This window comes from Gekko japonicus, unplaced genomic scaffold (genome assembly GCF_001447785.1).
Source record: "Gekko japonicus isolate JY-2015 unplaced genomic scaffold, Gekko_japonicus_V1.1 scaffold480, whole genome shotgun sequence".
NCBI classification, from domain to species: Eukaryota; Metazoa; Chordata; class Lepidosauria; order Squamata; family Gekkonidae; genus Gekko; species Gekko japonicus.
In genome coordinates this window covers 671,029-684,377 of record NW_015175370.1, presented here as the reverse complement: position 1 = coordinate 684,377, position 13,349 = coordinate 671,029, and the positions used below count along the sequence as shown (strand labels likewise).

Here is a 13,349-nt window from a genome sequence, read left to right as displayed (position 1 = left end):
AAATGGCTGATCTTATAATGTCCCTGTACAGCTCTATGATATGGCTTCATTTAGAATACTACGTACAGTCCTGGTCACCATGTTTTTAAAACGACATTTCAGAGCTGGGAAAAGTAAAGAAGAAGGCAACCAAGACAATTGGGAAATTGGAACACCTTCCGTATGAGGAAAGGCTGAAGAGTGTGGAACTTTTCAGATTACAGAAAAAGATGCACCCCCCCGCTCAATCTCCCCGAGGAGGCGGCGGCTGCGGTGAGGCCGGTCCTCCCCCCCCGGCTCCAAGGCGGAGGCGGCGAGGCCGGTCCTTCCCCCCCTTTGCCGGGCTCGGCGGCGGCGAGGCCAGTCCTCCCCCCACCCGCCCGGCTCCAAGGAGGCAGCGGCGGCGGCGCGGTCAGCTACAGAGCCTTCCGTGCGCATGGAACACTCTTGCACTTTCGGGGGGATTTAAACATCCCCCCGAAATTTTTTTCCACTTTTAGCATTTTTGTGCACACGTGGGGACTGGCCCACGTGTGCACAAACCTCCCCTCCCCCCCAAGTGCCCCCGGAGCGCTGATTTAGCGATCCGCACTCCGGGGGCAACTTGGCTATTAGATATATAGATGCATGGGTTGGAGAGTGTTGACAAAGGGAACTTTTTCTCCTCCCAAAACACTAGAACTCGAAGGCATCAATGAAGCTGATGGGCAGTAGACTCAGGATGGACAAAAAGAAATGCTTTTTTACACAGAGAGTGATTAAGTTGTGGAAGTCACTTTCAGAGGATGTAGTGATGCCCACAGGAATAAACAACTTTAAAAGACAATTAGATAGATTCATGGAGGAGAGGTCTATCAATGGCTACTAGCTAAGGTGACTGATGGGAACCTGCACCTTCAGAATAGTAAAAAGCCTAGTAGCACCAAGAGAACGGTTTCTCTCGAAAGCTTATGCTACAATAAAGGTTGTTAGTCTTAAACGGGCTACTGGGCTTCTTACTATTTTGCTGCAACAGACTAACACGGCTAACTCCTCTGGATCTTCACATTCAGAGGCACTAAATCTCTAAATCCCAGAGCCAGGAGGCAACATTAGGGGAAGGCCTCGGCCTCCATATCCTGTTGCTGGCCATCCAGAGGAACGGGTTAGCCACTGTGTGATACTGGACTAGATGGCCCATTGATCTGATCCAGCAACGCTCTTATGTTATGTTCCCAGAGTGCATACATAAGAGATCAGGGATCAGTAAGACACTGAAGGACTTAACACAGTAGGCATACAAACTTATCTTGAGTTCACAAGCTGTACATTAACAATGGAAATACCCCTCTTATTTAAGATACAGTAGTACTGTGTTAAGAGACAATGATGTAAGAAGTTACTATTTAAAGGCATAGGTGGTAGGTACAGCTTTCATTTCCCCTGGCACACATGCACGTGTCTTTTGGCCTCTCAAAGTCACAATGGTACTGTTAACAAAGGGAAGCAACCCCACTGCAATGCAGAGCTTACAATGAAACCTATGTTTTATGCACAAGGATTAAGAAAATGAAATGCCTAGGAATAACTAATGATATGATTACAAATACAGAAACTAAAGACATTATATAATAAGACAAATAAAAAAGTGCATAAGGAAGTTGGATATTACAAGTTCATCTATTATGGTGTGCAGGGTACGTTTGACACTCCATTTGGGAATTGCCCTCCTGAAGCAACTGCTGAAATATTTTATCAGTTGACAGTCCCAAAACTAAGAGGAGCTTTTACTTTGGCAAGAATGAACACTCTTCCCTTGGAGGTTTTGGAGGGCAGATATAATAGAGTATCATACTGTAATAGAACATGCAGATGCTCATATGATAAAATTGAAACCATCAAACCGATGATTATAGAGTGCCCTACATTCAACAACTTGAGGGCTAATTTAGTCACCCCTTTACTTAAAAATATGGAATTGCTAAATGTGCAAGCCCAGGTGTCATGGCTACTATCCGATACAAATTATCATGGCACCCTCTCAGTGGCAAAATTCATAGGCTCAATAATCAAATATAAGAAATACTGAGTAAAGTCTTTTAAAATAATTTTTGGTTCTAACTTCTGCTTAAGGCGATAGCCGTATGAACAGTACTTGATAGATGTCACCACCCCTTAGACAGCAATCCCTTGTACGCTTATTTGGTAATGTACTCCAAATAACTGCAGAACTTGCTCCAAAATGCACTTGATAAGAGTTGGATTGCTATTTCTAGCCTTGAAAGATCTTTCTTTTACAAGTAATTCAAAAGCAAACTTGGTTCTAGGCATAGTGTTGGGCCTGGATTCAAAATTCTACCTTGGATTTACACGAATGTCTTGGGCACCAGTCCACTGTCTGCTGTCATCTCTATTACTCTTCCACCTATTGGTTATTCCTCCATTCTGCACACATGCAGCTTCCACAGCATCAAAAGGGCTCCTTGCCTCCAAGACTTTTGCATAGAAGTAAACATAGGATTCTGTCCCCCAAATACAGCAAGTTTGCAGATGGAGCCAGCATGGTGTAGTGGTTAAGACCAGTGGACTCTAATCTAGAAAACCGTGTTTGATTTCCCAGTCTTCCACTTGAAGCTTGCTGGGTGATCTTGGGGTCTAGTCACAGTTCTCTCAGAACTCAGCCCCACCTACCTCACAAGGTGAGGAAAGGAAGGTGACTATAAGCTGCTTTGAGACACCTTAGGGTAGAGAAAAGTGGGGTATTAAAACCAGGGGTCATTTCCTGCAGGAGCGCACAGGAGCGGAGCTCCGGCAGTAAAGAGCCCAGGGGGTGGGCACATGCAACAAGCCCCGCCCCCTGCTCCCAGCAGCCCCGGGCCTCGAGGAGCAAGAAGCAGATAGGTAAGTAAGTTGCAGTGGGTGTTGCCTTCTGACATACCTCCGGTGATGTCATGGGGTGTGGCATACGCAAATAAGTTATGCTAACGAGTTATGCTAATGAGCTCCTGCACCTCTTTTTCTACGAAATGACCCCTGATTAAAACCATCTCTTCTTCTACCACTAGACGTAGCTATTTCATTCTTAATCCTCCCTACAGAAGAAATACGCAGCATTCAATACTCTCAAACTAATTCCCGGTATTCTTTAAGGTAAGCCTTGAGTGTGAAACTGGGGACACCCAACTCATTGTTGTAGCATAAATAACCATTTTAAAATGAGGAGCATCAACTTTAAGAGTGATACATAATAAAGCTAGTAAAGGAACAGCCTTCTTCTAACTCCAAGCTGATAAGAAAATGCAGTAGCTGGCACAGAAAGGATTGAAGAACATTTGTTTGCAATGTACCTATACTGGGAGAAGTCCCCCCCCCAAAAAAAAATTGATGGAACAGAAACAGGCAAAGAAGAAAATTGGTTGGTGAACCAACCCAATCCAATAAATTTTCCTTAAGAACATTTATCAGAAAAGATATACATGAAGGCAGCCCACAAACATACATCGGAGAGAAAATCCCACCCCCTGCTAGCTCCCCATTTCTTCCCATCCATCTGATCATACTTCCTTCCTCCCAGCCTTCTTCTTGCATGCTTCCCTACCTTTAAAAATTCTCAGATCCCAAGGAAAGGAGATACAATGGTGGATATACTTTCAAATTGCTTCTAGATTAACAAAGGATATCTTCACTAAGAGAGGAGTTATCCATGAACTGATTTTGAAAAGATTGTCTCACAATCTAAAGACCATTTATTAGGGCGAATTTACAAGTTATTGCTTCAATACGATTTTGAAGAAAAGGTTAAACTTTGCATGATTAAATGGATCCAAAATTTTGAAGAGGAAATACAGTTTCAATATTGGGAAAATCTATGGACTAAAGGTAATAGATTTATAGCCAGTCAAGCACTAAGGAAAAACTGGTACAAGATGTTTTACCAATGTTATGTCACTCCAATAGATATTGCAAAGATGGATAAGAATTACAAAGAGACTTGCTGGAAATGTAAAAAAGAAGATGGCACCTTTTATCATATGTGGTAGACTTCCATCAAAACCAGAAGATACTGGAAAAATATACATGAAGAAATTCAATCCATTTTAAAAACCAAATTCCTGATGAAACCAGAGACTATGTTACCAGGACTCTTACCAGACAACATAGACAGAACCTCACAAGACCTATTTAAATATATGTTAACAGCTGCCAGAGTAATATTTGCAATGAAATGGAAGACAGAAGACTGTCCTACAATAGAGATCTGGAAAGAAAAACTGAGTATGCAACATTGGCAAAACTAACCAATTATATAAACAAAAGACCACTGAAAGAATTTCAGCAGAAATGGCAAGCTTCATACTATGGAAAGAACATCTTTTTTAGTTCTGGAGTGACCTGAATATCATATTAAAGGTGATGAAGATACTGATTATAAGGTTTTTACAATGATTTAATTTTAGTATAGAAACCTGTTCAGTTGTTAAAGATATAATTTCCTCTATCATTAATAGATTATCATTAACCTTAGGAAAGCTTTTGTCTATTCTTTAAAGACAATCTATCCCAAATTTCATAATTCTGTAATATTAAAGTTTTATTGTTTGCTCTTTTATTTGAAATATGTAATACATTTGGTAATATATCTGATTTTACTTGTTGTATGTAGCAATTCAGAATACTTTACAAATTTGGTGAATCTATATTTCTCCCCTACCCCTTTTTCCCTTCTATATTCCACCCTTTTAAGAGAAAATAATAAAAATTCATTTATATTTTAAAAAATCCTCAGATCTCCACCCCACACCTGCACATGATCAGGCACAACATCTTACTTGAGAGAGGGTCAGTTTTCAAATTCTTCTGCAAATCTGGGAGTTCCCGTTTGTAGAAATACTGGCCCAATTTGGTGGATTTTTTGATCCACATGGAAGCCAAGCTGGAAGTCAGACACACAATTTAAAGCTTTTTGGAAATATTGGCCATGCAGGCCAGAATCCTTTCCCTGAAAAATTATAAGACTGAAAAAAATCAGGAGTACTTTAACAATCCAAAGTATCTGAAGAACCACCTCCACCTGCCTGTCCCCTGAGATCAGGCAAGGTCACACTGCTACTGCAATGCATATGCCTTGAGACATGTTGGGTGGGATCTATGTAAAGTCCTCTGACAGCCATTAGGAGAACTTGCAAATGGTCTCTCCTCCCCCAGGTAGGATCTACTTTTGGCTCCCTCTTTACAGGCTGACATCAGCTGCAGGCTTCTTTAATTCTGCAATTTTTAAAATTAGAATCTTCCTGCTGGTTTTAAATTGTGGGCTTAATTTTTAGTGTTTTAGAATTTTACTGTCAACAGTGATGTTTATTATTTCTGTTTCTTGTTGTGAACTGCTTCAGGCATATTCTTATGGGAAAGGTAGCATAAAAACATTCTAATACAGACATGTTTTTACTGTCCTGCCACAGGAACTGTCACTGATAATTCTTGGTCCTACCTCTCCATTATAGGCTGTGCATCCCCTGATTAGATTGAGAGCTCTGTCCAAAGATCAGGCCAGAAAAGGCTGAACTTCTGCATCATCTCCATTCTCTAGACAGCTTTCCAAGGGCTAAGCAGCTCATAAAAGAGTCAAACTCCAGATTTTAGAATAAAGCTGGCTCCCTACAGCAAAAAACCCTTTTGAGTTTGGAGCAGGTATATTCAGACACTAGATAAGCAAGACAAATAGCCATAACATGGCAGTGAATTCTCTGGTCAGAAGCTGAGCACAGTTTCTTCTTTTTCATTTAAGGAAACTGTGAACCAGTTCCCCACCACCATCATCACACTTGGAATAAAATTTAATATGCCCACCAGGAGCCAGAAAAATTGTTTTGCATGACAAGCTCTGCCTGATAGTCTGTATTTGTCCATTTGTGATGCAGACAATTGTCTATGAAGTTCTAGTCCCCTGCTGCCAACTGAAGAGTGCACACCAAGGAACCACAGATACTAGTAAATGTTTAGCATAACGCTTACACCCATTTCAGAACCTGCATGTGTTTCAGGAACCTGCCATCAGTTACAGTTCGGTAGCCTATATATACTAGACAGCAGGGCTCTTTTTGTAGATAAAGCCCAGCAGGAACTCATTAGCATAATAAGCCACACCCAACAGCAGAAACTCATTAGCATATTAGGCCACACCCATGACAGCACAGCTCATTGGCATATTAGGCCACACCCCCATGTTACCAGAAGTGTGCTCATCCAGCCACACCCACCTTTTGCTTCTTATTCTGCTTACCTTGTTTGTTGTCAAAACCCAGGGCTTTTTTGTAGCAGGAACTCCTTTGCATGTTAGGCCACACACCCCTAATGTAGCCAGTCCTAATGAGTTTCTGCTGTTGGGTGTGGCCTATTATGCTAATTAGTTCCTGCTAGGTGTGGCCAACTCGGGAGCCAGCCGGAACTCCGTTCCTGCCCAAAAATAGCCCTGCTAGACAGAACACATTAAAGTAGTAATTACTTTTATGAGTACCAACAGCTTCTAAGGTGGGCTAGTATTATAAACATATTACTGTAGGTTCCCAAAAATACAGCTTGAAACTAGGAATTTCTTCTTATAAAGCCAAATAACTGAGCTTTGATGAAGGGGGAGCTAAAGGTGCAGGTGTGTGCAGGGGAAGGAAGAGGAGAGGTAGACAGGAAAAGATGCTGAAGCTTTCATTCTCTCACCTAGGGGAAACGGTGCGTGCATCTCCCTCACATGCAAAAGAAAGGAGTGAAGCTGCAGCAGCAGTTTTAAGGGGAAGGATAAGAAGTTATTAGAGCTGCACTAGAGTGACCTGCCCACCCCACATTAAAAAGGTCTTACAAAAACAAGTATACTGTAATGCACCCAAGCAAATTTTGTTTCAACTTTTAAGTATCCATACTTATCTATGGCCACCAGCATGCCTGGAGTCCGTATTTCCTTTCCTTCCAGAAACCTTTCTGTACTGAGAAAGAGCTTTGCAATAGTTCACAACCACATGAACAAAACAGCCAATAGACATTTTTAAGCTTCTTTGAAAATATGACTTTTTTCAATACATACAAAAATACTTTAAATACATTTTTTTTTACAAAATACATTTCAGCTATTACTATGGGACACTATATAATCCAGAATTTTGTAAACTGTGTTTGTTCCCAACATTTCTAGCAGCCATTGTAGCAGAGTTTTCTTCTCCACAATCCCTTTTTCAGAACACTGTGATGATTTTGAACTGAGCAATTAGTTAAGTTACCCAAAATTCTACAGAACCCCAAATCCTCCCTAGCTTACAGGTAACAGGAAAAAAAAGTGGGCTGGGAGTAGATCAAGAGCTTATGTAGTATGGGCAAGGTATGGAGCATTATTTTGAGGGTTTTATTTTTTTAAAGCAGATGACACAGAAGCCTGGCTTATGGACTTCGAATCTTTACAGCTCCAAATTTCAAATGACATCAGTCTGCACTTCAGTATTGTGGTGAATTTTTAGTGTCAGGTTGAGTTTTCAGTTATGAAACCAGGAGTATAATCCAGCCAAAATTAAAGCATTTTGAGTCCTATCATATTCATATTCCACTGAAGTCAACGGAACTTAAAAGTGCTTAACTGGGGCTAAATTGCACTCTATTTCATGGGCCTCCATGGGAGGCAGCTTTTATGAGACATTTAGACAGTGCAGAAATGTTAAGTGCCATGCTCTGTAACAGAATTGCCTTTGGAAAGAAATACACTCAACACAAATACACAGATCCGTATAATTCATAAATTGTTCCACTTAAGTTTACTAGCAACCAACAGATGAAGACCATCTACAAACATCAGTTTGCAGACCAGTCTCCTGTCTGATAAATTGTGGATTCCCTGATCACAGCAATGGAACATATTTATGAAGGAGATTCATGGTGATGTTAGAAATTCAAAGTCCTTGTGATGGACATGAGATACCAGATGCATGGTGGGAGTTTTGTGCTTCCCAGACGTATGCTGGGTCCTCTTCTGCTTGTGACTGGTGTACAGGAAGCAACTTGCAGCCCTCACTCCATGACATTTTCCTTTCTTCAAACCACCCCATGGAGCCACTACTGACTTTCAAGAAATCAGATTATTTACAGGGCTACATGGTTTTATTGTGAAAATTACAACAGAGGCTCCATAGGCAGGGTGAGGATGTAAAGATGGTACCGGGGTGGGTAATGAAACTTCTTCTCCCTGTGCACCAATCACAGCTGGAAGGGGTCGGCACACATGAGGAGGCACAAAGCTCCCCTTACACATCTGATAGAGTCCACGTGGACAAGAGGGCTTTGTAACGTGTCAGCCTCTGGGTCCTCCCACTGAAGTGAGTGGGATTACTGCAGAGCAAAGCAGTCTGCGTTTCCAACGCCCTTTAAGGAAAATAAGCACAATACAATTTTTTTTGGAATTTTTCTGTAACAAAATAAGTTCTACTCAAGACAAACAATTCAAATACAAGACTTAAAATAAAGCTGTGCATCTGCACAGTGAAGATGAAGTTGACTCAGTCCAAGAGAACAAGGTTAGAGGCACACTCAAAGGCTATGGTGTGTTGTGGAGAGTGGCCCGGAGATTCTGCAACAGACACGACAGCTCAAGACCTGCAGGGAAAGATGTTTACAGAAAATTAATACTCTTTTTAAAAGGATAGGAATAGCTAAGCTTATGCTGTGACAGCCACTAGCACCCACAAGACCTTAACACAAAGAAGGGCTCCTGACCTACCTACCCCTAGTATTCCTACACTGACTCACAGTACCTCTACAAGGTCTCAAGCAAACACTTCCCCAACACTGCTACCCAAGATCCTGGGAACTGAATGTGCAGGACGTTTTGTAGACAACACATTTGCTCCATTACTGAGCTATAAATCTTTATGGACGATACTTGGCAAAGGCATATAATTGGAGATTGAACCAAGGATCTGATACAGTCAGAACGAAATCAGCAAGTCCAGCACTGTTTTAGACAGAAGTCTTTCTCAACCCTGCATATCTTGTACCGTTTTTACATACATGGCTTTGTAATTTGCTGCAGCAATTCTCTCCATGTGAAGCTGCCCTATACTAATCAGACCACTGAGAACATAAGAGAAGCCATGCTGGATCAGGCCAATGGTCATCTAGTCCAACACTGTGTCACACAGTGCCCAAAACCCAGATGCCAACAGGAGGTCCATCAGCGGGGCCAGAACTCCAGAAGCCCTCCCACTGCCTGCCCCCCAGAATACAGAGCATCACTGCCCCCCACACCGTGTTCCATTTGTCCATCAAGGTCAGTATTGTCTACTCTGAGTGGCAGTGGCTCTCTAGTGTCTTATGTAGAGGTCTGTAACATCATCTAGTACTAGATTTATTTATTTATTACTGGAGATGCTGGGGATTGAACCTTGGGGCTTTCTTCATGCCGTGCAGCCACTACGCTGCTGAGCCATGACTCTACCTAGTCACACACTAAAGATGAGTATGGCTATAGTAATTTAATCCTATGTAGGTCTATGAGATAAAGGTCTTTGCCATGGCTGTCACGCAAAGCATATTTATTTAGACATTTATACCCCACTTAACTCCCCAAACTGCTGTAACATTGTTCTTCCTGCCTCATTTTACAGCAAGCATCCATGGCAGAGTGGGAATTCAAACCCAGGTCTTTCAGATCCTAGTTAGGCACTTCAATCACTACACCACATTTGCTCTCATTGCAATAATTTGATCCCAGGCAAGTATATGAAATAGAGCACTTTCTCATTGCTGTTACATGCTTCAGTACTATGATTGTTACCTGGAGAGGCATAGCTACCGATTAAGAGTCAGTCTGATGGAGTTTTTAATTACACGAACACTACTTGCAGGAACCGGAGAAGATGAATCTGGCAATTCTTTACTGGAAAGTCGCTGTAGAAGGCAAATGCAAGTGTTAAACCAAACATCCTGGAATTTAATTTAACAGCCGATCAAAATAGCTGTAAGCTCAGTAAGATATTTTCTTCTTTTTTTGGATTTATAGGCCACCTCTCTAGAGACCTGTCAATGTGGCCAAAAGTAGAAACACTAAAATAAGATTTTAAAAAACCATCAAAAGCCAGCAATAAAATTATTTATGGCCTATGAAGTAGACATTCGGGTAGTTTAAAGGAGTGCTCATAAAATGTTAAGTCATAAAAATACTACGCAGGCCACAAAACCATAACTACAAAAGACAAACTAGAATTTCAATTAAAATATCTGAGCAGCGAAAAATCCTTTGAGCCGATGCCTAAATGACATTAGGGCAGGCGAGCTTCAAGTGGGAAGGTATTTCAAAGGTGAGGCACCAACACTAATTCTACCAGCTTAACCTCTGCAGGTGGGAGCACAGGCAGCAGGTCCTTAACTGGCCGGCTGAACGATACGGAATAGACCTGTAATATCCAGCTGTTAGGTGTCATCAACATATTTGTGGCTGAAATCCCAAGGCAATCACTCCTCAATGATCTTGTGTAGATGTTAAAAAGGATAGGGGCCAAGATGAGTCCCAGTGGGACCCCACAGTATAAATGCCAGGGAGCTGAGCAGCAGCAGTTCCCAGCACCACTTTCTGTAATTACACAGCCACATAATGGCAGCCTCATTAAAGTACAATGGCCCCACTCCCAACCCAGCCGGTGGCTCCAGAAATGGGGCTACATAATCTGTCTCCTCCAAGACTGCTTGAAGCTGTGTAGCCACCACCTGTTTGAGGCCCTTGACCCAAAATAAAGTCCTGGCCATCAGATCATTCAGATATGCCTTCTTGGGGAAGGGTGTCTCATGACCCGCTTCTTTCCAAATGGCCAGGACTACACTCTCTCTCTCAGAGAAGCATTTGTCACTTCCTAGACCCACATGACCAACCTGCCCAGCTAAACAGAACTAGCCACAAATGGCAATTGCCAAGCTTCAGTCTGGCGGGCTTCACACTTCTAAACAGCTTGTTTGCTCTATCAGGTCTCGCCAACTGAAAGCCATTCATACAGCACCGCTCCAATTGCCTCCCAAGACCAAACCATCCCAACCATGGCATTTGAGTCACAAGCAGTTTTATCTGCAAGACACATCCCATAAGAGCCTGTACATTTTCCGGGTTGACATCCTCAGCCCCCTGACAATACAAAAAAGCTTTGACAGAAAACATTGTGCTGATACACTGGTAATGGAGAAATCAGCAAAAAGTCCCTCCACAATACCTAGATATTGGTTTCTTGACACCTACAGGATATGGAGCTGATATAGTTTGTATACAAATCTATTTATGCAAATTTTACTGGAAACATTTGGTTCTACATTAACAGTCAAGCAAGATACCTTTTTAGGCTCCAGGAGCGACTGTTTTTTAAACACATCTCAATCTTTGAAAGAAAAAGGATAAATATAGGTTCAGACAGTACCTGCGATCTCAATGTGTCAGAAGGCAGAACAGGAGTAGAGTCTTCATGACTACACTGAAAAGAAAAAAATACAGACAAAAAGATTCTACTACGCAATTCAATGCAAGGAAAAATGAACACTTTAATGGAACAGCTGAATTACTGTCTGAAATGAACAGCTTTACAAGTGAAAGGATGAGGCGATTTGTTTTTTGCTACCTTTTTAAAGCCTTGAAACATAATCCTATACACACCCATTTTGAAGACATTCTTATGTCTAATGGTAAAAGGTAAAGGTAAAGGTTCCCTTGCTCAAAAGCCAGTCGAGTCCGACTCTAGGGTTGCGGTGCTCATCTCCGTTTCAAAGCCGAAGAGCCAGCGCTGTCCAAAGACGTTTCCGTGGCTGGCATGACTAAACACCAAGGCGCACGGAACGCTGTTACCTTCCCACCAAAGTGGTACCTATTTATCTACTTGCAATTTCTTGCTTTCGAACTGCTAAGTTGGCAGGAGCTGGAACTAGAGATGGGAGCTCACGTCGTCATGCGGCACAGTCGGGTCTCGAACTGCTGAGCTACTGACCTTCCACAGCCCGCAGTTCAGCATCTTAACCACTTGAGCCACCGCAGCTCTTTAGTCTAATGGTATGTAGGGCCAAACTAGACACCAGATTTTTCATAAGTTGCCCACAGAACATGTGCAGCCCCACAATGGGAAAGACACCCCTCTGGGCTACCTGGGATTGGGAAAACAGCACGGGGTGGATGCTGAAGACCCTCTTTTACCCATGCCACGGTCCCAACCAGGATCAGGGACCAGGGGTGTCTGATATATTAATATCCAGCATCTGCCATTTGAGTGAGGGCAATGACAGTCAGGTCAGGGGAACCCAGACCCAACTAAAAAAACCCCCTAACACTTTGCCCCTTTTCTCCAAGTCAGTCTGTTACAGGAACATAACTGTAAAGTGTCTGCAAGTTCAAAGCATTTGGGGACTTGCAGGAGGAGAGGAGGAGAAAAACGTCTGAGGCTCTTTGGAGTAGTGTTGCCTTCTCGTTTCTGCATCTCAACTCCACAGGAATTAGACAAAAGGTGGTCTTTCAAGGGAGACAAGAAACTGATTTGATTCTTTGAGAGTTTACTCCGGGGAGTGTGTGCGTTAGGCGGTTGGTCATTAAAATTAGCTAAGGAGCCTGCAGCCAAAAGGGTGATGCCTAACCCCCACCACAGATGCACTGCTACAATTCAACACTGTACAAAATCCACAATTACAGGCAATTAACCAGATCAAGTTCAGTCTTGCTGGATATTTATTTAGCAGAGTGAATGAAGCGCAGAGGAATAAGCATCACAGACACATGTGTGTTTAGTGTCTAAGAAAAAGTTTACGACAAAATTATGAAAAGGGTTACATGGAAAGAAAATCGTAACAGCCTAACTCACTCATCTTTCTAGTTCTGCTCCATCTTTGTTTCCTCACTGTGTGTGTGTGACCCTAAGGAAGGAACAGAATCCCCCAAAGCTCCACTCCTTGCGTATGTGCAGAATAGCATGTACTATCTCCAATCTATGGATTATCCAATAGTCAATCTTAAAGTCACCTCATTAAGAATAAAACCTCCCCCCTTCCGGTGGGAATATTCTACCTGACACCTAACTGGCTTTATGCTAAACTTGTTTATCAGTTTACAGAAAGCTTAAACCTTTCATGACTGAAGGGATGACATTTGTAAAACCTGATCACCACTTGGGGTCAGGAAGGAATTTTCCTCCAGGCCAGATTGGCCCAGGGATCCTGGAGGCTTTTTGCCTTCCTCTGGGCATAGGGCAGGGGGTCACTGGGGGACTGGGGGGGGGTCATGAATTTCCTGCGTTGGACTAGATGACCCTCCAGGTCCCTTCTAGTACTATGTTTCTAAAAGGCCCGAATAGTTACAAAAAGAAGGCAGCCCAATATTAAGCAATTTTATTCAACAGCAAAAA

The 13,349-nt window shown here is 42.3% G+C and overlaps 1 protein-coding gene across 1 annotated transcript in view; it reads right to left on the bottom strand.

Annotated features, from left to right (window-relative positions):
• Positions 1–8,531: 8,531 nt before the first annotated feature.
• PAPOLG (poly(A) polymerase gamma) overlaps positions 8,532–13,349 on the bottom strand; it is a 34,238-nt gene continuing 29,420 nt past the window's right edge. The window contains exons 20-22 of the mRNA XM_015425490.1: positions 11,388–11,441; positions 9,764–9,876; positions 8,532–8,583 (exon numbers count right to left, since the gene is read on the bottom strand). Of these exons, the coding sequence (XP_015280976.1) occupies positions 9,778–9,876; positions 11,388–11,441 (153 nt within the window). The 3' untranslated portion in view covers positions 8,532–8,583; positions 9,764–9,777. The remainder of the gene's footprint in view (positions 8,584–9,763; positions 9,877–11,387; positions 11,442–13,349) is intronic.